General features: G+C 43.7%; 1 protein-coding gene across 3 annotated transcripts in view; it reads left to right on the top strand.

The window, feature by feature from the left end:
- The window catches only part of Vwa3b (von Willebrand factor A domain containing 3B), a 195408-nt gene that overhangs the window by 153165 nt on the left and 21433 nt on the right, over positions 1-20810 (top strand). For all 3 annotated transcript variants that reach the window (XM_076557482.1, XM_076557483.1, XM_076557481.1), the window contains exon 22: positions 1201-1402. In XM_076557482.1, the coding sequence (XP_076413597.1) occupies positions 1201-1402 (202 nt within the window). The remainder of the gene's footprint in view (positions 1-1200; positions 1403-20810) is intronic.

Below are 20810 nucleotides of genomic sequence, written 5' to 3'. Positions count from 1 at the left end.
AGGAAATTCACCTAACCAAAACCAACTATTTGAACTGTATGCTCCAGAGGTGTTTGGAGTGTGTAATACCCCCAGACACTCATCACCCCAGAAAAAGACGACTGCTTACCCATAAAGCAATTATTCCCCGTTACTCTCCTCTCCAGCCGCCGATGACTCCAGTCTGCTTTATGTTTCCATGAATCTGTCTGTCTGGATAGACCATGTGAAAGAGAGCACACACGTGACACTTCTGTTTCTGTCTTCTGTTACTTAATGGGAAAATCCAATATTTGCAAAGCTCATGAAAATTGTAACACATACACACATGAACACATACACACATGCATGGACTAAGGAAGTTATGTCACACACACACACACATACACACACACACATACACACAAACACACACACCACTGATTATCTACTCCCACTGATGAACATTTCAGTTGTTTCTGCTTTTTTCAGCTGTTATGAATAACGCTGCTGTGCTCACGTGAGTGGATGTTTTGGGATGAACACGCTTTTATTTCTCTGACGTATATAGTGAGGAGTCGGGTTATCACAGAGATTCTATGCTTCAGCATTTGAGGAGGCTCCAGGCTTGCCGCCAGCAGCCACACCACTTCACATCCCCGCCATCTCTGTGCGAGCATTCCCATTCTCACTTTCCCGTGTCCTCACCATCGGCTGCTGGATGGGCGTGATGGTGGTTGCCCATAATCCTAGTGCTGGGAGACTCATGAGTTTGTGACCAGCCTGAGCTACATAAGGAGATTTTTGTCTCAAAGCAAAAAACAAAATCAAGAACAAAAAATCCAAACCACTGGATATGATAACGTATTGCCTAACTCCGGCTGTACATGCTGATAGATGTGTTCTTAGGCAGTTTGCCCCCATGTGAATGTAACTTAAGATGGCTGTATCGCCAGCTGATGTAACTGAGGGACCTCCATCATCTCACAATACAGCTCCAAACAGTGCCAGGCTCCTTTTCCATCCGTTCCAAGGACAGTTTCTAATTATAACTAATCTCTGAAAAAAACGGGAGCTTCGGGGGCTGGAGAGGTGGGCTTGAAGGCGCAGCTGGCTCTGGCATCTGATGTCTGTGTCAACAGATGATTCTCGGGAGTTTTACTGAGAAACAATACTTTTTTTTTTTTGTCTTATTACACGTATCTTCTTTTCATTTTGTGGGCTCCTTTCTTTGTTTCTCAGGTTGGATGCAATCAAACCCATACAGTACTTGGAACACAAGGCAGTTTTAAACAAAGCCCTGGAACGGCTGAATTGGCCCATTTCGTTGAAAGAGCTATCGCTGCTGGAGAATGAAATCTTGGTTGGGAAAATGTACATCCAGCAAGCTATGGAGCTCCAGGAGGCCGCCAGGAAGAACTGCGTGAGCAAGGCCTTGGAGGAGGTGGGTTCCACAGAGTTCTCGGTGCCCCGACCCTCCCGGCTCTCGCCATGGCTTTCTCCCACCCACCACATACTGATTTCTTGGAGAGTTAAAGGAAACACCATTTGATTTTTAACATCTTATTTTTAGGGTAAGCTATCTTTCAATTGAAAAACAAAACTGAACTATATCATTTTATCCTGAGGAGATGCCTGAACTTTGATCCAAGCCAGACAGAGCACTCGACTGAGATTTTGTGTGTGTGTGTGTGTGTGTGTGTGTGTGTGTGTGTGTGTGTGTGTGCGCGCGCGCTACTTAATCTTTATGCTGTCTTGGATAGTTTTTCACATTTCTTTCAATGTTCATATTTTTTTATATCTGAAATAAGAGTATTAAAAGCCTGCTGGGTTGTTGTTAGATAAAAGGGGCATTTATGATTTTAGTATTGAAAGCCCACAAAAATGCCATCAGTTTTTAAAGTAAGAAAACAAACCTAAAAAGAAAACCAACTCATCACCCAGTTAGCACCATTTGGAGTGGTTCCTATTGGTCTTTTCCCCTCCTTAAATAAATCTTTTTTCTTTTGGCATAGTCAGGATGTCTGTAGTATTTTATAGTCTGCCTTGAACTTAGCATTATTTCATACACTCTCTGTATTTTCGCCAACGCTTCAGACTGACGTCATTGGTGGATAGATACAGGATGTGTTTAACTCTTCACTGAGCTGTCTGTCTCACTCTGGTTTGTCTGTTTGTTTTGTTTTTTCCTCTTCCTCTTTCATTTCCATGAAATGAAAATAACCGGTGCGCACAGTGACTTTGTGAGCATACCATCTTAGGAGTGGCATTTGAGAACCACGAGACACAAAACCTGGTGCTATTAAATAGCTGTGCTGGAATACAGCACGCCTCTCTGACTGCACGTAGGTCCTTGTAGCTGTGGGGTACTCCATCCAGAACCCCAAGGCCTAGATAGTTGCTAGGGAGCCATCAAAGGTCTGGAAACCATTCTGAGACAACTGACGGCAGGGTTTCTTGGTTAGCGTCAGCATCTGTCAAATGAGGCAGGGCTTGCCTGGTTTTAATTCCCATAGACACTATTTTAGATTCTCGTTTTTGTTTTTAATTACTCATATTCATGTGTATCTGCACGTGGGTGTGCGCATGTGTGTGTGGTACCCAACATGGGTGCTGGGTACTGAACTCAGGTCCTCTGCAAAAGCAATCTGCTCTCTCAGCTGCTGAGCCGTCTCTCCAGCCCCTTCGCTTCCGTTGTTTTCCTTTATTTTTTTCCTCCCAAATTTACACTTCCCCCCTCAGTGTAAGAAGCTGTACCTTCTTACAGAATACAAAAATCTTTTCTGGAAGCATTAGATGTCTATTAACGTTATTTCAAAGAAACTTCTTCAGAAGTCTTCACTGCATCCTCGTAAGGCACCCTCTGGCTACCAACATTTCTCCATTGATGGGCAGGTGCCAAAGGACACCTAAGAATCCAGAGGACAAAACAAGAATTACCTACTTTTCTCTGAAAACATGTTCTTCTACCTCTTCCTGCCTTCTCATCCTTCCATTTGCTAACTAAAATATTTATGAGTATCTCTAAAGTGCCAAGTGTGATGGTAGACACCAGTAATGCCTAGAACACAGACTAAGTCCTGCCCTCATTTGGATGGGGAGAGAGAGAAATATTGGACCCCCAACAATGGATTTTCTCATTCCAACTGTGGAGGCTCCACTGCCTAACAGTGGAATTTGATAGCTCTTTATTTATGCTTTATATTAAATTTTCAATAGGAAATGTTATGAATGGAGTGAAAAGAAGCCTCTTATGAACTAAGACAAAGTATGCTAATGAGCTTGCCTTCGAAACTGACAGCCAAAGGCTCGTTGTTTATAGGCTATGAATTAATTGGACTAATTGTTCTAGTTCTTCATCCCCTTTCCATAAACTGAATTTCCATAATTTCTTCATTCAGAAATGCTTGTTAACTCACTATGAATGGGAGTGTGCTTGCTTGGCACAGGTAATCACAGGCCTGCCTCATCTTCACCCTTCTTGAGGTCTCCCAAAGTGGTACTGTGTAATGACAAAAATGAGGATTTAGGAGAAGATAATTCCGTTTGCTTAATTCTTAAGTGCCTCCAGGGCATCCAGTGGAGACAAGACAGTAATAAAATACTGGGGGCTCGGGAGAAAGTCTGAACTGCAGACGGATTTGGAATCATCTATGTTACCAAGATGGGGCAGGGGAGACCATAAAAGGGACCGTGCCAGGCAAGTTAGAGAAACAGGAAGTTCAGTTCAAAGAGCTGCAATGTGAGAGCGAGGCAGAGGAGGTTCAAAGCCCCGGCAGTAAGGCAGACCCAGCTATTATTATGTTGCTGTAACCAAGCCTCTCTCAGCCTTGAATTCAAACCTGAAAAATCAGGGCTGGAGGGACAGCTCAGCCGTTAAAGGCTAGGCTCACAACCAAACCTGAAAAATCAAAGTACCAACCTACAAAACCCATAAGTCCTTCAGAAGGCAGACTAAGTGTCAACAGGAAACTTACTCAGCACGTACTAACCTTCATGTTTCTTCCGTTACTAAAATTATTATCACTGGGCCAGACATGGTGGCAGATGCCTTTAGTCTCAGCACCCAGGAGGCAGAGGTAGGCAGATAACTGTGAGTTCAAGGCCAACCTGGTCTACCTTGGTAAGTTCTAGGCAAGCCAGGGCTCACATAGTGAAACTATGTGGTGGTTTGAATAAGAATGGCCCCCAAAGGCCCATATATTTGAATGCTCAGTCACCTTGGTAGGTGTGGCCTTCTTGGAGGAAGTGGGTCACGGGGATGGGCTTCAAGGTTTCAAAAGCCCATACCAGGCCCAGTGTCTCTCTCTCTTCCCTTCTGCCTGCAGATCAGGATGTAGCTCTCAGCTAATGCTCCAATGCCATGCTCCCCGCCATGATGTTAATGGACTCAGCCTCTAAAACTATAAGCAAGCCCCCAATTAAATGGCTTTTTAATTAAAATTAATTTTATTTAAATTAAATTAAACTTAAAAGCCCCCAAACATTAAGAATAAATTTCTTTTTATAAGATTTGCCTTGGCTATGGTGTCTCTTCACAACAACAGAACAATGACTAAGGCAGAAATCCTGTCTAAAACATGTGTATGTATGTATGTATGTATGCATGCACTCATGCATGCACGTTCAGTGAGTGTTTTAAACATCATACAGAATGGCGTCTGAAAGCCACTCAACTTAGCAAGAAGCAGCTTGTTAGTGACAACGTCCAGGAGAGTGTCAATGGAATTGTGGGAACAAAAGCCTGTTGGCAATGAGCAGAAGGGTGAAGAGAAGTCAAGGAAGCCAGTATAGGAAGCAGAGGCTGTAGTCCACAGATCTTCATCAGGAAGACAAGGAGAAAGTGATGACCAGAACTTGAGGCGTAGGCAGGTGTGCGGGAAGACATTTAGTTTGTATAACATGTCATGGATCCACTTCTCCCTCAAGCAGCATTCGTAACTAAGCCTTCCATTTCATTGATTTGTCTTCACACAGGGTTCCAAAGCCTGTTCTCTCTCATGGAGGGGTCCCACATGCCCAGCACAATCGCCCTAAAAAAATCAACAGGGGGATATCCTGACATCCTGTCTCCACAGGTTCTTCCATTTTTATCATGACCTGCTGCAATGGAAGATTCTGTACACGGTTTCCTTAAAACAATACTTATTATTACATGTGATATTTCTGAGACTGCTTTAATTCTGTTTTTATCATGCCCACTAATTTGATGTCATAGTCCACTAGTAGGCCAAGGTCCAGGGAGAGGCACTTTGGGGGAAGCAAGGCTCCAGATAGCAAAGGCCAGGTCACAGGCCCTTTAAGACCCTGAAGTGAACACAACCCATAACCCACTCAGGTCATTTCGCCCTCTTCATACATACATATAGTCTCATTTTAAATTCTTTTAGCAAAGGGCAGTGACTTGGAACAACAATTCTAAGTTAGAGAAGAAGAAACTTTCAACTCCTAAGACCCCCTGAATTTACTGATAATGTGTCGCAATAATGACCAAAGTCCCTTCCCATGGGATCTATGAGAAATGTCCACATGTATTGCGAAGTCACCCTGCTTGGTCCAACTAGAGTGCGGGGTAGATAGAGTGTGGAGACCTAAGGCTTTTCCATACCGTCTGCTGTGATGGTGCCGTCATTCACCACAGCTGCCCCTCTGGTTCTTGAGCTCGGGACAGCAGCGTGACTTTTCTGATGGTGAGGTAAGGAGATGAGGTGTAAACACCCTGACCAGGGAGCCTGGCCCTGCTTTTCACCTTCAGGCTCCCATCTCATCTGGCTGGCTGCAGAGGAGACAGAAGCTGAGAATCACCGATCTTATTGCTCTGCGGAGCATCCTGCTTGCTCACTCTGTGCTCGAGTGCCTAGTGATTTCCCCCGCCATCCATAATCCACCAGTTTTATGACATCCCCGGAGACAGGTGCTTGGCTCGCTGACCATGTAATGAAAGAAGAAACCTGAAGTCTGAAATTCTCAAAACTCCCCTCAGCAGCACCACCTTGTTGCTGTAATTGCAGATTTCACTCTCCCTCGCTAAGCTTTCACCCCCAAAGCTGAGCTGTGGCGGGCCTCTGTAAATGATCGCTGACTTTCTGTAGGCTCCATGGGAGCCTGATCTAGGAAAGTTCAGACATACAGTTCTGATATCTTCCTAAGAAATGCAGATTGTTCCCATAGCAAATCCTACAGAATCCACAACTAGAAAGATCCAAAGCCCTCTTTAATCCCCATGGCCTTGACCACCACCTGGGGTGACTCAGAGGCATGACATCTTTTTAAAGCTGTGAGAACCTGTTGTCAGCGCTCCTGACGAAGCCTGGGGATGTACCCACACAGCTGGCGACATGTGTTTGCTTCTCAAAGGCATGGCAAATGAGGAATCTGGAGTCCGTGGATTTTACGAATGAGGAATCTGGTGTGCTACTTTATGAAAAACTTTGCAGGATAACGTGTTAGGACAGCTCACAAAGGAAAGCCGTATGAATGAATTGGGCAAGGTGAGACTGAGAGAGGAGACCATTTGAATCTAGGCCCTTACGCCAGGTTGTGACTTGGACACTTCATTTAAGAGGAATGCTGGGTAGGGAGACTTAGAGGGAAACGTCTTTGAACTGTAGAAAATGAAGTCAGAATATATATATATATATATATATATATATATATATATATATAGAGAGAGAGAGAGAGAGAGAGAGAGAGAGAGAGAGAGTATTTTTGTTTGTTCCCAGATAGTATTATCTGGACCAGTTGTTATTCATGCACTACAACCCATTTTGTCTACAGTTTTCAGATTCCCTCTCAAAGAGGGCAAGAGACATCACACCTTAACCCTGCTAGTGAGTCTTTCTCATTGCCACAATGAAACATCGGTCTGCTCTGCTGATGTCTGGACCTGATGGGTTCCCGAGTACTGTGAACATTCTCTGATAGTGTAAGCCCTCTCACATGAAGATGGGAGGGGCGCCAGTCTGGGCTATGCAGTAATGACACTGTCATCTGAGAAAGAATGACATGTGACAACCAGCCACATCATCCCCAGACCGCAGCGCAATGCTGAGCGAGGATCCGGAACACGTGTAGGTGTGATGGCCTGAATGAGTCAAAATCTCAGACAGACAGACTGAGGGGTGGAAGGGCGGGTGAGAGAGGATAACAGGGAGGACACCCAGCCAACACTGCAATGTTCCGCAGCAGCTAGCATTCCTAGCAGAGGACACTGCTCAGGAACTCCAGTCACTGGAAGAAATCAAAGGAAGGAGGGCACACACACACACACACACACACACACACACACACACACACACACACACACACACGCATGCGCGCCACAAATGCCATTGATCAAAAGAAATCCTCTGACTGGTATCTTGTTCCAGAGTAAGAAGTCAACTCTGAAGATCCCTGAGGTGGCAAAAGCCACATCCATGTTGTCACTTTACACTGCAGCTAAGGTACTCCCTCCTCACTGGAGTGTATCACTGGATGGATCCCAGCACTCACCCACCTCCAGGGTGCTCTTTGTGATCAGGCAAAGATGTTGCCCAAGCACCATAAACAGGTTGGGAATGGTTGTTAGCCACTTGTCCGGAGGAAGAGAGCTGAGTGGGGGAAACATATCAGTGGAACCCAGGCGGGAAGCGAAGCAATCGTATTCGGTCAGTCCATGCAGAGAAGCTTTAATGCAAGGGCTGTAGCCAAGTGAGGGTAGTCGGAGTCAGCCAACAGGAAATGTTGGGAAACCTGGAGCCCAGCAGCAGCAAGGGATGGTGGAAACTATAGAAACCAAGAAGAGAGAACCCGATGCCCTGATTTTTCTCTCCTTTTCCTTTCTGGTCTCAGTCAGTGCCTCCCATAGCCTGCTGTTCCAGAACCTGTAAGAGACGCAGGGACTGGTCCTGGGTGAGATGTGTCTGGGTACACAGGGCAGGGCCCTCAGAGAAGAAGAGCAGAGGATGTGTATACGAGCGAGTGGGTGGAGGGAAGAAGAGCGAGCCCAGAGATGCAGATGTCTTGGGAAGTTTTCCTGAAGACATGAGAAACATACATAAAACAGGAAAGTGGTGTTGGGCCACATGCCAGGCAGTGACACAGAAGGAGCATCGGTGACATCTGCATGACAGATCCCTGAGGGTCAGTCACTTTCAGCACTGGACATTTAAGACATTTGGGGTGTTTTTCTCTGTGATTTTTTTACTTTAAGAAGCAGTGGTCATCTTCATGATAGCCCTTGAAGTTGCTATGAGCAGGGGGCCTGGAGGTCTTGTCAGTGATTGTCTCCTCCAGAGCCCAGAGCTGCCCCTGGTGTCAGGGAGCGGACGGACGGACGGACGGACGGACATCTTCTGCTTTAGGGCTTCATCCCTGTAACATTTCCTTGAGCATCATAATAGCTGTTTACGAAGTGTCACTAACCAGGATGCGCAAAAGACCAGACAACTCCCTCCCTGTGTGTGATCCGCTCAGAAAACAGCACCCCGGGAAGGAAGTAGAAGCCGCAGGGAGGTTTGGGGGACCTTCATTTCTCATGCTGTTTCCAAAAGGTACCCCATTCCCTCAGGAGGAGCAAAGACAGCTCTGGAGAGAAGCCATCCCCCACCTCCCTCTGGTTTTGGAAAGCTAAGTACCCACAGCTGCTGAAAGGGGTGGAGGACAAAAGTCCATCTTAATCATGATGGCATACTTGCTGTTTGGGACAACCTTTGTGAACAGACTTGACCTCTTCTCCAGGACTGAGGAAATCCTGCTTAGAGCCCCTTTCTTTGACGCACTATCTACCTTCTGTTAAAACCCCAAGTTTCCCTGAGAGAGAAACCACACTGAGACTAACACTCCATGAACACCGTCAGTGGACTTCCAGAGCTGGTCAGTTTCTCTCTCTTCACTTACACTTTTCTCCACATTATTTTCTTCATTCTCTCTTCAAAGCTATTTTTAAAAGAGTAAAGATCTTGACTGTCTTTAGGGTTGGAGGAAGTCCCTGGGAATCTGCCGGGGCGGGGGTGGGGGGTGGGGGGGTGAGTAGGAGTGGGGGGGGGGAATCAGAGAACATGCCCCACTGGCCCTGTCCCATTCACCAAGCCTCTGCATGGAGTTATATTATTCACAAAGGCAGTGTGCAAATTTTCTGGTCTCATAATTGGGAACCCTAGAGAGAAGGGTCAAAGCATGCTGGCCTTCCACGCATTATCTTAATTACTGCAGTCACAGACCTCCTTGGCCGAAGGACAGGGCAGGGGCTGCTAAGCAAACTGGGGGTGCTGCTAGAGTGATTTTAGGGTTCTGTATGGTAGAGTTCAGTGATTCCAGGGAACAAAAACACTTGGTGATAGTTGATTTACATATAATTTTGAAATGGAGATTAGTAGTGGTTAAATTATAGACGTGTACCTACAACTGGTACAGAAGCATGCTATGACTCAATGAGAACGTTAACAGCATCAGATATCTAGTAGCTTTACTGTTTCTACCAATCTAATCTCAAGAACATGAACTGGAAAGAAGCAATGGCATGGTAGGAGGGTGGCATCTCTTGGGATCTTGGCATACATCACCCGGTGACTGAATCTGGAAAAATCAATCAAGGTCTTCTCTGGATTTTTTTTTTTTGTGATATATATTTTTTATTTTACAATACCATTCAGTTCTACATATCAGCCATGGGTTCCCCTATTCTCCCCCCTCCCACGCCCTCCCCTTACCCCCAGCCCACCCTCCATTCCCATCTCCTCCAGGACAAGTCCTCCCCCGAGGACTGTGATCGACTTGGTAGACTCAGTCCAGGGAGGTCCAGTCCCTTCCTCCCAGACTGAGCCAAGTGTCCCTGCATAAGTTCCTGGTTTCAAACAGCCAACTCATGGAATGAGCACAGGACTTGGTCCCACTGCCTAGATGCCTCCCAAACTGATCAAGCCAATCAACTGTCTCACCTATTCAGAGGGCCTGATCCAGCTGGGAGCCCCTCAGTCTTTGGTTCATAGTTCATGTGTTTCCATTCATTTGGCTATTTTTTTTTCAATAATTGAGTAAAACTGAAATTTATTATATGCCACAGTCGTCCTACGGACCTCCATGCTATATATATATATATATATATATATATATATATAGCCTCTATGGTTCTATGGGTTGTGGTCTGATTGTTCATTTTATATCTAGAATCCACCAATGAGTGAGTACATACCATAACTGTCTTTCTGGGTTTGGGTTACCTCACTCAGGATGATCTTTTCTAGTTCCATCCATTTGCCTGCAAATTTCATGCTTTCATTGTTTTTCTCTGCTGAGTAGTACTCCATTGTGTATATGTACCACATTTTTTTCATCCATTCTTCCGTTGATGGGCATCTAGGTTGTTTCCAGGTTCTGGCTATTACAAATAGTGCTGCTATGAACATAGCTGAGCATGTATCTTTATGGTATGTATCAGCATTCTTTGGGTATATGCCCAAGAGTGGGATGGCTGGGTCTTGAGGTAGTTTGATTCCTAATTTTCTGAGAAACCGCCATACTGATTTCCATAGTGGTTGTACAAGTTTACATTCCCACCAACAGTGGAGGAGTGTTCCCTTTGCTCCACATCCTCTCCAACATTGGTTGTCATTGGTGTTTTTGATCTTAGCCATTCTAACAGGTGTAAGGTGGTATCTCAGAGTCGTTTTGATTTGCATTTCTCTGATGATTAAGGATGTTGAGCATTTCTTTAAATGTCTTTCAGCCATTTGTAGTTCTTGTTTTGTGAATTCTCTGTTTAGCTCTTTAGCCCATTTTTTAATTGGACTGTTCAGTGCTTTGATGTCTAGTTTCTTGAGTTCTTTATATATTGTGGAGATCAATCCTCTGTCAGATGTGGGGTTGGTGAAGATCTTTTCCCAATCTGTTGGCTGTCTTTTTGTCTTATTGACTGTGTCTTTTGCCCTGCAAAAGCTTCTCAGTTTTGAGAGGTCCCATTTATTAATGGTTGTGCTCAGGGTCTGTGCTGTCGGTGTTTTATTTAGGAAATGGTCTCCAGTGCCTATGCGTTCAAGAGTGCTTCCTATCTTCTTTTCTATTAAGTTTAGTGTAACTGGATTTATGTTTAGGTCTTTGATCCACTTGGACTTGAGTTTTGTGCATGGTGACAGATATGGATCTATTTGTAATCTTTTACATATTGACATCCAGTTATGCCAGCACCATTTGTTGAAGATACTTTCTTTGTTCCATTGTATAGTTTTGGCTCCTTTGTCAAAAACCAGGTGTTCATATGTGCATGGATTAATGTCAGGGTCTTCAATTCGATTCCATTGGTCCGTATGTCGGTTTTTATACCAGTACCAAGCTGTTTTTATTACTATAGCTCTATAGTAGAGTTTGAGGTCCGGGATGGTGATGCCTCCAAGGGTTGCTTTATCGTATAGGATTCTTTTAGCTATCCTGGGTCTTTTGTTTTTCCATATAAAGTTGAGTATTTTTCTTTCCAAGTCTGTGAAGAATTGTGTTGGGATTTTGATGGGGATTGCATTGAATCTGTAGATTGCTTTTGGTAAGATTGCCATTTTTGCCGGGCGGTGGTGGTGCACGCCTTTAATCCCAGCACTCGGGAGGCAGAGGCAGGCGGATCTTTGTGAGTTCGAGGCCAGCCTGGGCTACCAAGTGAGTTCCAGGAAAGGCGCAAAGCTACACAGAGAAACCCTGTCTCGAAAAACCAAAAAAAAAAAAAAAAAGATTGCCATTTTTACTATGTTAATCCTACCTATCCATGAGCATGGGAGATCCTTCCATTTTCTGATATCTTCTTCAATTTCTTTCTTTAGAGATTTAAAGTTCTTATCAAAAAGGTCTTTCACTTGTTTAGTTAGTGTTATCCCAAGGTATTTTATATTATTTGTGGCTATTGTAAAGGGTGATGTTTCTCTGACTTCTTTCTCAGCCCTTTTATCATTTGTGTATAGGAGGGCTACTGATTTTTTTGAGTTGATCTTGTATCCTGCCACTTTACTGAAGGAGTTTATCAGCTGTAGAAGTTCCCTGGTAGAGTTTTTGGGGTCACTTATGTATACTATCATATCATCTGCAAATAGTGAAAGTTTGACTTCTTCCTTGCCAATTTGTATCCCTTTGATCTCCTTTTGTTGTCTTATTGCTCTAGCTAGAACTTCTAGTACTATATTGAATAAATATGGGGAGAGTGGACAGCCTTGTCTTGTTCCTGAATTTAGTGGTATCGCTTTGAGTTTCTCTCCATTTAATTTGATGTTTGCTGTTGGCTTGCTATAAATTGCTTTTATTATGTTTAGAAATGTTCCTTGTATTCCTATTCTTTCTAAGACCTTTATCATGAAGGGGTGTTGGATTTTGTCAAAGGCTTTTTCAGCATCTAGGGAGATGATCATGTGGTTTTTTTCTTTCAGTTTGTTTATATGGTGTATTACATTGACTGATTTCCGTATGTTGAACCATCCTTGCATCCCTGGGATGAATCCTACTTGGTCGTGATGGATGATTGTTTTGATGTATTCTTGGATTCGGTTTGCCAATATTTTGTTGAGTATTTTTGCATCAATGTTCATGAGGGAGATTGGTCTGTAGTTCTCTTTCTTTGTTGCATCTTTGTGTGGTTTGGGTATCAGGGTAATTGTAGCCTCATAAAAAGAGTTTGGTAGTGTTCCTTCTGTTTCTATTGTGTGGAACACTTTGAAGAGGATTGGTATTAGTTCTTCTTTGAAAGTCAGGTAGAATTCTGCACTGAAACCATCTGGTCCTGGGCTTTTTTTAGTTGAGAGACTTTTGATGACTGTTTCTATTTCTTTAGGGGTTATTGGTCTATTTAAATGGTTTATCTGGTCTTGATTTAATTTTGGTATTTGGTATTTATCCAGAAAATTGTCCATTTCTTCCTGGTTTTCCATTTTTGTGGAGTACAGGTTTTTGAAGTATGATCTGATGATTCTCTGGATTTCCTCATTGTCTGTTGTTATGTCTCCCTTTTCATTTCTGATTTTGTGAATTTGGGTGTTCTCTCTTTGCCTTTTGGTTAATTTGGCTAGTGGTTTGTCTATCTTGTTGATTTTTTCAAAGAACCAACTCTTTGTTTCATTGATTTTTTGTATTGTTCTCTTGTTTTCTATTTCGTTGATTTCAGCCCTCAATTTGATTATTTCCTGGCGTCTATTTCTCCTGGGTGAGTTTGTTTCTTTTTGTTCTAGAGCTTTCAGTTGTGCTGTTAATTCATTGGTATGGGATTGCTCCATCTTCTTTATGTGTGCATTTAGAGCTATGAATTTTCCTCTTAGCACTGCTTTCATAGTGTCCCATAAGTTTGGGTATGTTGTACTTTCATTTTCATTGAATTCTAGGAACTCTTTAATTTCTGTCTTTATTTCTTCCTTGACCCATTGATGTTTCAGGTGGGTATTATTCAGTTTCCATGAGTTTGTGGGTTTTCTATAATTTTTGTTGTTATTGAGTTCTAACTTTAAGGCTTGGTGGTCTGATAAAATACAGGAGGTTATTCCAATTTTTTTGTATCTGTTGAGATTTGTTTTGTGTCCAAGCATGTGGTCAATTTTTGAGAAGGTTCCATGGGGTGCTGAGAAGAAGGTATATTCTTTTGTGTTAGGATGGAATATTCTGTATATATCTATTAGGTCCATTTGAGTCATAACATCTGTTAGGTCCTTTATTTCTTTGTTAAGTTTCAGTCTGGTAGATCTATCTTTTGGTGAGAGTGGTGTGTTAAAATCTCCCACTACTAATGTGTGGGGTTTGATGTGCGTTTTAAACTTTAGTAGTGTTTCTTTTATGAATGTGGGTGCTTTTGTATTTGGAGCATAAATGTTTAGAATCGAGACTTCATCTTGGTGGATTTTTCCTGTGATGAATATGTAATGTCCATCCTGGTCTCTTTTGATTGATTTTAGTTTGAAGTCTATTTTATTAGATATTAGGATAGCTACACCAGCTTGTTTCTTAGGTCCATTTGCTTGGAAAACCTTTTCCCAGCCCTTTACTCGGAGGTAGTGTCTGTCTTTGGGGTTAAGGTGTGTTTCTTGTATGCAGCATATGGATGGGTCCTGTTTTCTAATCCATTCTGTTAGTCTGTGTCTTTTTATAGGTGAGTTGAGACCATTGATATTGATGGATATTAATGACCAGTGATTGTTAATTCCTGTTATTTTTTTGGTTGTGTTGTGTTGTCCTTCTGCGGTGTATGTTGGTGTAGGATTATCTATTGCTTGATTTTTCATGGATGTGTTTAGCTTCTTTGGGTTGAATTTTTCCTTCTAGTGCTTTCTGTAGGGCTGGGTTTGTGGACAGGTATTGATTAAATCTGGTTTTATCCTGGAATATTTTGTTTACTCCGCCTATGGTGATTAAGAGTTTTGCTGGGTATAATAGTCTGTGTTGGCATCCATGGTCTCTTAGTGTCTGCATGAGGTTTGTCCATGATCTTCTATCTTTCATAGTCTCTATTGAGTAGTCTGGTGTTATTCTGATGGGTTTGCCTTTATATGTTACTTGGCCCTTTTCCTTTGCAGCTCTTAATATTTTTTCTTTATTCTGTGTGTTTAGTGTTTTGATTATTATGTGGCGAGGGGACTTTTTTTTTGGATCCAGCCTATTCGGTGTTCTGTAAGCTTCTTGTATCTTCATAGGTATTTCTTTCTTTAGGTTAGGAAAGTTTTCTTCTATGATTTTGTTGAATATATTTTCTGTGCCTTTGAGTTGGTATTCTTCTCCTTCTTCTATCCCTATTATTCTTAGGTTTGGTCTTTTCATGGTGTCCCAAATTTCCTGGACGTTTTGTGTTAGGACTTTTTTGTCTTTATTGTTTTCTTTGACTGACGAATCTATTTTCTCTATCGTGTCTTCAGTGTCAGAGATTCTCTGTTCCATCTCTTGCAATCGGTTGGTTATGCTTGTTTCTGTAGTTCCTGTTCGTTTTGTCAGGATTTCTATTTCCAGCATTCCCTCAGCATGTGTTTTCTTTATTGTCTCAAATTCATTTTTCAGATCTTGGAATGTTTCTTTCATCTGTTTAATTGCTTTTTCTTGGCTTTCTTTGATTTCTTCCCATTTTTTGTTCGTTTTTTCTTCCATTTCTTTAAGGGAGTTTTTTATTTCCTCTTTAATGGAGTTTTTCATTTCCTCTTTAAGGGAAGTTTTTATTTCCTCTTTAAGGGAGTTTTTTATTTCCTCTTTAAGGAAAGTTTTTATTTCCTCTTTAAGGTAGTTTTTCAATTCCTCTTTAAGGAAAGTTTTTATTTCCTCATTGAGGGAATGTTTTATTTCTTCTTTAAGGGCCTCTATCATCTTCTTAATGTCATTTTTAGGGTTGATTTCTTCTGTTTCTTCTGTCATGGTATGTTTAGGTCTTGCAGGTGTAGAATCACTAGGTTCTGATGTTGCCATATAGGTCTTTATGTTGTTGCCTGTATTTTTGCACTGGCGCCTACTCATCTCTTCCTCTGTGAGGTGCAGGTGGTGTCTGTGTCTGAGAGTGCCTCTCTTGTTCTAATTTTTAGTCTTGGTTTAGTAGGGGTTCTTGGTTAAATTGGTGCTTTTGGGCTATTTCTTCAGGGGCAGCTGATTTCGATCGGTGAATTATATACTTATGATTCTGGTGATCTGGTTTGGTGTCTGGGTAGCGCCTTCTTCTGTGTTCTCAGGTCACTTTTTGTTCATTTGTCAACTCCTCAGCTGATCTTGTTTCTTCAGACTTTAAACTATAGGCATCTGAATCCTCTCCCAGATGGGTTTCAGCTGAGCAGGGTAGTCTCACCAACACCTCCAAGTTGTTGGGTTTCACAGGATCAGCAGCTGGGCCCTGGGTTGTCCTCAGACGGAGTGTTCAGATTCGTTCTGGTTCTGACCCACGGAGATAGCTTCTTCCCAAGATGTTGGGGTTAGGGGCGTCCCTGTTCCAAGCTGTGTCTGCTTGTCTCCGTCCCTGGGCCTGTTTACCTCTGCGGTCCGCCGCCGGGCCTGTATGTCCCTGTCAGCTGCCGCTGGGTCTGTCTGCCTCTGGGGGCCGCCACCGGGCCTGAATGTCCCTGTCGGCCGCTGCACGTCTACCTCAGCGGGCTGCCGCTGGGCCCGTCTTCCTCCACAGGCCGCCGCCACAGGCCTACCTGCGTCTGCTTGTCTTCGCCGCCGGGCCTGTCTACCTCTGTGGACCGCCGCTGGGACTGAATGTCTCTGCCGGCTACCGCCGGGCCTGAATATCTCTGTCGGCTGCCGCCGCTGGGCCCGTCTACCTCAGCGGGCTGCTGCTGGGCCCGTCTACTTCTGTGGGCCGCCGCTGGGCCTGAATGTCTCTGCCGGCTGCCGCTGGGTCTGAATATCCCTGTCGGCTGCCGCCGCTGGGCCCATCTACCTCCACCGGCCCCCACCGCAGGCCTACCTGCGTCTGCTTGTCTCTGCCGCCGGGCCTGTCTACCTCTGTGGGCCGCCGCTGGGACTGAATGTCTCTGCCGGCTGCCGCTGGGCCTGAATATCTCTGTCGGCTGCCGCCGCTGGGCCCGTCTACCTCAGCAGGCTGCTGCTGGGCCCGTCTCTTCTTCTCTGGATTTTGAAGGCAAGGCTGAAGCCTCTTTCCCATGGTCGCTGCTCTTCTGGCTTCCTCTGTGGACCAAGTTGCCACCCTTCTTCGGGGTCTAAGCTTAGAGATATGTCAGCCAGTATTTCCTGGTCTCTCTGTTTCTTCTGATGTTCTCACCCTATGGGGTTCTTTGTAAAAGCCAATGTTGGGTTTGTATTCCGAGCATGCACCCAGGTGAGGTTAGGCAAGGAGGAGATAGGCTAAGGTGTTCTTTGGAGTGGACAACACAGCATCCCTAAAGCCATCAGCACAGCTCAAAAAGCAGTGTTTTGGGGAAAAGTCAAAATTCTGGCTGGAGGAACAGCTTGTCTGTCTGACAGTCCTGACGATCTGTCTTTCTACCCTGGGAGGCCCATGTTCTGCTTGCGTGGCACAAACTGTCGTATTGGTGCATGCCCTTGAGATGCGCTTTGTCTTGACGACTCGGTTTGTCAGTCATGCTGAGGTACAGAAACGCCGCCGAGGAAGCCCTGTGAGTGCCCTTTCCATAAAATTACATGCTGCGAAACAGACTAGAAAGGAACTCTTGCCAACGGCAAGAGCAGTTGGAAACCTGAACAATAAATGGGAGTCACTGATACTTCAGTGTTAGCCGCCCCGTCCCAGAACGATTTGAAGGGAACAATACTTTTTGTCGTTTAGAAAGGCCTCGGTGACATTTAAAATGAAAGCCAACACTCTCCCAACTGCGGCCTGCCCATTGTTGCTGCCCTTGTGGGGGAAAGTCTCCACAGAGTGAAAGGCTGATGAACATCAGATGGACTGGCAATTGAGGAACTACAATGGGGAAGAAAAGTGAAAAGAACCTGGTATTTTAGGCAAACTGACTTTCATAGATTTGTAGCTCAAACCCACTTTAAAAATGTAAAATAAAGAAAAAAACATGTCCTTCTGGCTGGACCATTAAGAGCTTGGGACCCCAAGGTCAAAGAGGTCTAGTTAGATGAATGCTGTGACAGTCTGTGAACCTGAAGACAGGACTTCAGACATGGATTCTAATGAGCAGCTTGTCACACTGATGAATCCTAAAGCGGAAACGGCCTCTCTGTCATTGCTGGGCACATGTGACTCTTTTGGAACAGCAGACTGTGGTCTTTCTGGAGGCAGGCAGACTCCCTGGCAGCCAGGTTGATCTGTATGAACATGGGTGTCGAGAAGCAGGGAGATTGTGAACTTAACATCAAGGTGGGGTTTTTAAGCCATCACTGAGTTAACTCAGTATGTTTGAGTCTCTCAATGTACCCACAAGAATAACTAGAGTATTCCACAAGGATGCTTACAGTGAATTTGGCCTGCAGGATGCTGTGGGTAAGAAATCTGTGGAACTCATGTTCTCATTTCCAGCACTGAAAATATGAGTAACACATTGGTATCCATGTCCTGGTACACACAGACTTAGCTATCTCCTAGAGTGCAGAAGTAGATCTTCCCAGACAGAAACATGAAGCTAAAGGATGGTTGAGAGCATGTGGTTTTTCTAGGAAGATCAAGAGATGCTACCCGTTCACACAGCCAGATAGGCAGCGTTTGGAAATGTATTATCTGTTTCCTGGTGCAGACTCATCCTCCCAAGGCCTTTTTCAGATTGCAGAAGGTTATTCTGAACTTCCTATGAGGGTTTAGGTTTCTCTTCCGAATGAAAGCCCAGGAATAAAGAGGTAGCATCCACCACTGATATTACCAATGCTTCCGGTGATGCTGGGCCATTCTCTTTGGTAGACTGATCAGTGAATGTACAGCTTCCAAAGAAGGGGCATGGGTGGGACACAAAATCTGGCTAGATGGGACTATCATAACAAATGAGCAGTGTGCACTGTACATTTCGGATCACACCTTTGGAGACTACAGGAAACACTAATCTAAAGACTAGATTATACCCCACAGGCCACTGAAGAGTCCTTAACCCTTAGTTCACTGATCGTCCACAGCTGAAGATCCATGTCTGAATTTTTATCTCTGAAGAAGCAGACCATATGTTTACTCCTTTTAGTGAATCCCCAGAGCGTCAGCAAACAGATCGCAATGACCAATGACTGCAAAAGTCCCACTGGTACCAGCACTGAGGAGATGAGCCACTTAACTAACAGAACTCAAACTGTTCTGAATGTGTCAGGACTCAGGAACTGCCTAAGGTTTATTTATATGCTTAGGGTCATCTCCATCATGCATTAGAGACCTCCCAAAGCGAGAGCCTGCAGGTGAACTCATAAAGTATCGTGCAGCATACTTTCTTCGTGATAAAATTATAGCACAGCAAATTCACAGCTACAATTTATGGCTCCACACTGCAGAAGACAGCCTCAAAAGGCCAGTGAAAACCATTTTCTGTTTAGCAGTTTGTGTCCTGAGGAAGGCGGCATTTGACGGTCTGTAAAGAGGAGAACCTGCAGAATGATTTTGATGGGCACTCTAATAATTACTAAGTTAATGAATGACAAAGGAAAAAGTAAGGAATACCCCAGGATAGAAGGCCCCAACTTCTACAGCATAGAAATTTGGAGGTGGGAAAGGGCTATTTGGTTCATGTTTTGTTTTAAAAGTAGATTGAGGGTTGAGGATGTGGCTCAGTATAGACCCAGAACTTCTATGCATATTCTCTAACTCCCTCATGTGCAAAAACATTGTGACTGAAGTTATATAGAGCAAGCCAGAAACAAATGGCCACCTATTCTTACCTTCCCCCCACCCCCAAAAAAAGCAGATTTGTGGGAGTATGATTTACATGTCATGAAATTCACCTATTTCATTTCAGTGTTTTTCAGCAAAACTTGACACAGTTGTTCTAGTTGCAGTTCTGTTACTGTGATAAAACACCCAACAAAAAGCCATTTCGGGGATAAATGCTGTATTTCAGTTCTCAGTCCCAGCTTACCGTCCATCACTGCAAGGGAGTCACAGTGGCCTGAACTCCCAACAGCTAGACTCACATCACACCCACAGTCAAGAGCAGAGAGAAACGAGTGCCTTCACGCTCACTTGCTTGTTTGCCTGTTGCTCAGCTCCGTCCTCCCACTCTTAACAAACACACAGTTCAGGATCCAGTGCCTAGGGGATGGTGCTGCCCACAGTGGGCTGGGTCTTCCTGAATCAACTAACTCAATCAACCATGACAACCCCTCCTCCTCCCCCACACACATACATGTCCAAAAGCCAACCCAATGTAGAAGGTCTCCCCAATTGAGACTCTCTCCCTAGATTCCAGGTTAAAGCCATGCATCACATTTTCCAGCCATCATCTTAAAATCTGGTCACGCCTTCAGCTCCAGGTGACCATTAATCAACTTCCAGCTCTGTAAATTAGCTTTCTCTGTGTATTTCATATGTAAGTGGCTGTATACAATCTTATTGTATACCACATTATGCTTATCACCTTTCCAGTTACTAGACACTTGAATACCTTTTTATCATCATGAATAATGCTGGTATCAATACTTGCTTGTAAGTCTTTGCATGGTTATAAGATTCCATTTATATTAGCAAAATGCCTATTTATCAGCCATATGGTAAGTTTACTGTATCAGTTTTTCCCTCCAAGTAAAAATTTTAATTGACCATAATTATTAACCTTTTAGTGGACTGTTAATACTGTTCCTTTGATCCATATGATTCTCCATACCTTAATGCCACACTTTCTTCATTGCTGCAGGTTATAGTAAGTTTTGAAATAAAAAAGTAGAAAATGTCCAAATTATTCATTTTCAAAATTGTTTTGGATTAGGGCTGGGAGATAGCTCAGTGGTTAAGAGCATGTACTAGCCGGGCGGTGGTGGCGCACGCCTTTAATCCCAGCACTAGGGAGGCAGAGCCAGGCGGATCTCTGTGAGTTCGAGGCCAGCCTGGGCTACCAAGTGAGTTCCAGGAAAGGCGCAAAGCTACACAGAGAAACCCTGTCTCGAAAAACCAAAAAAAAAAAAAAAAAAGAAAAAGAGCATGTACTACTATTGCAAAGGATTTGAATTCAATTCCTACTACCCACAACAGATGGCTCACGACTGCCTATAACTTCAGCTCCGGGGGATCTGACACGCTCTTCTGGCCTCTGTGGATATCTATACCTACATGTACATACCCCAGCATGCACATGTGCGCAAACACACACACACACACACACACACACACACACACACACACACACACACACACACACAATTAAAATTAAAAGCTTCTTTTTGACATTTGTAAGATAATGTTACTAGTTTCTTCATGTAGTAGATATAGCTAAGACATTCGCTGCAACTTTAACTCATATGACACCATCTGGAAATAAGAAAACTGTCTT

The sequence above is a fragment of the Peromyscus maniculatus genome, chromosome 21 (assembly GCF_049852395.1).
Source record: "Peromyscus maniculatus bairdii isolate BWxNUB_F1_BW_parent chromosome 21, HU_Pman_BW_mat_3.1, whole genome shotgun sequence".
In the NCBI taxonomy this organism is placed as follows: domain Eukaryota; kingdom Metazoa; phylum Chordata; class Mammalia; order Rodentia; family Cricetidae; genus Peromyscus; species Peromyscus maniculatus.
Note: the sequence above shows the minus strand (reverse complement) of the source record. Positions and strands in the feature narration are given on the sequence as shown.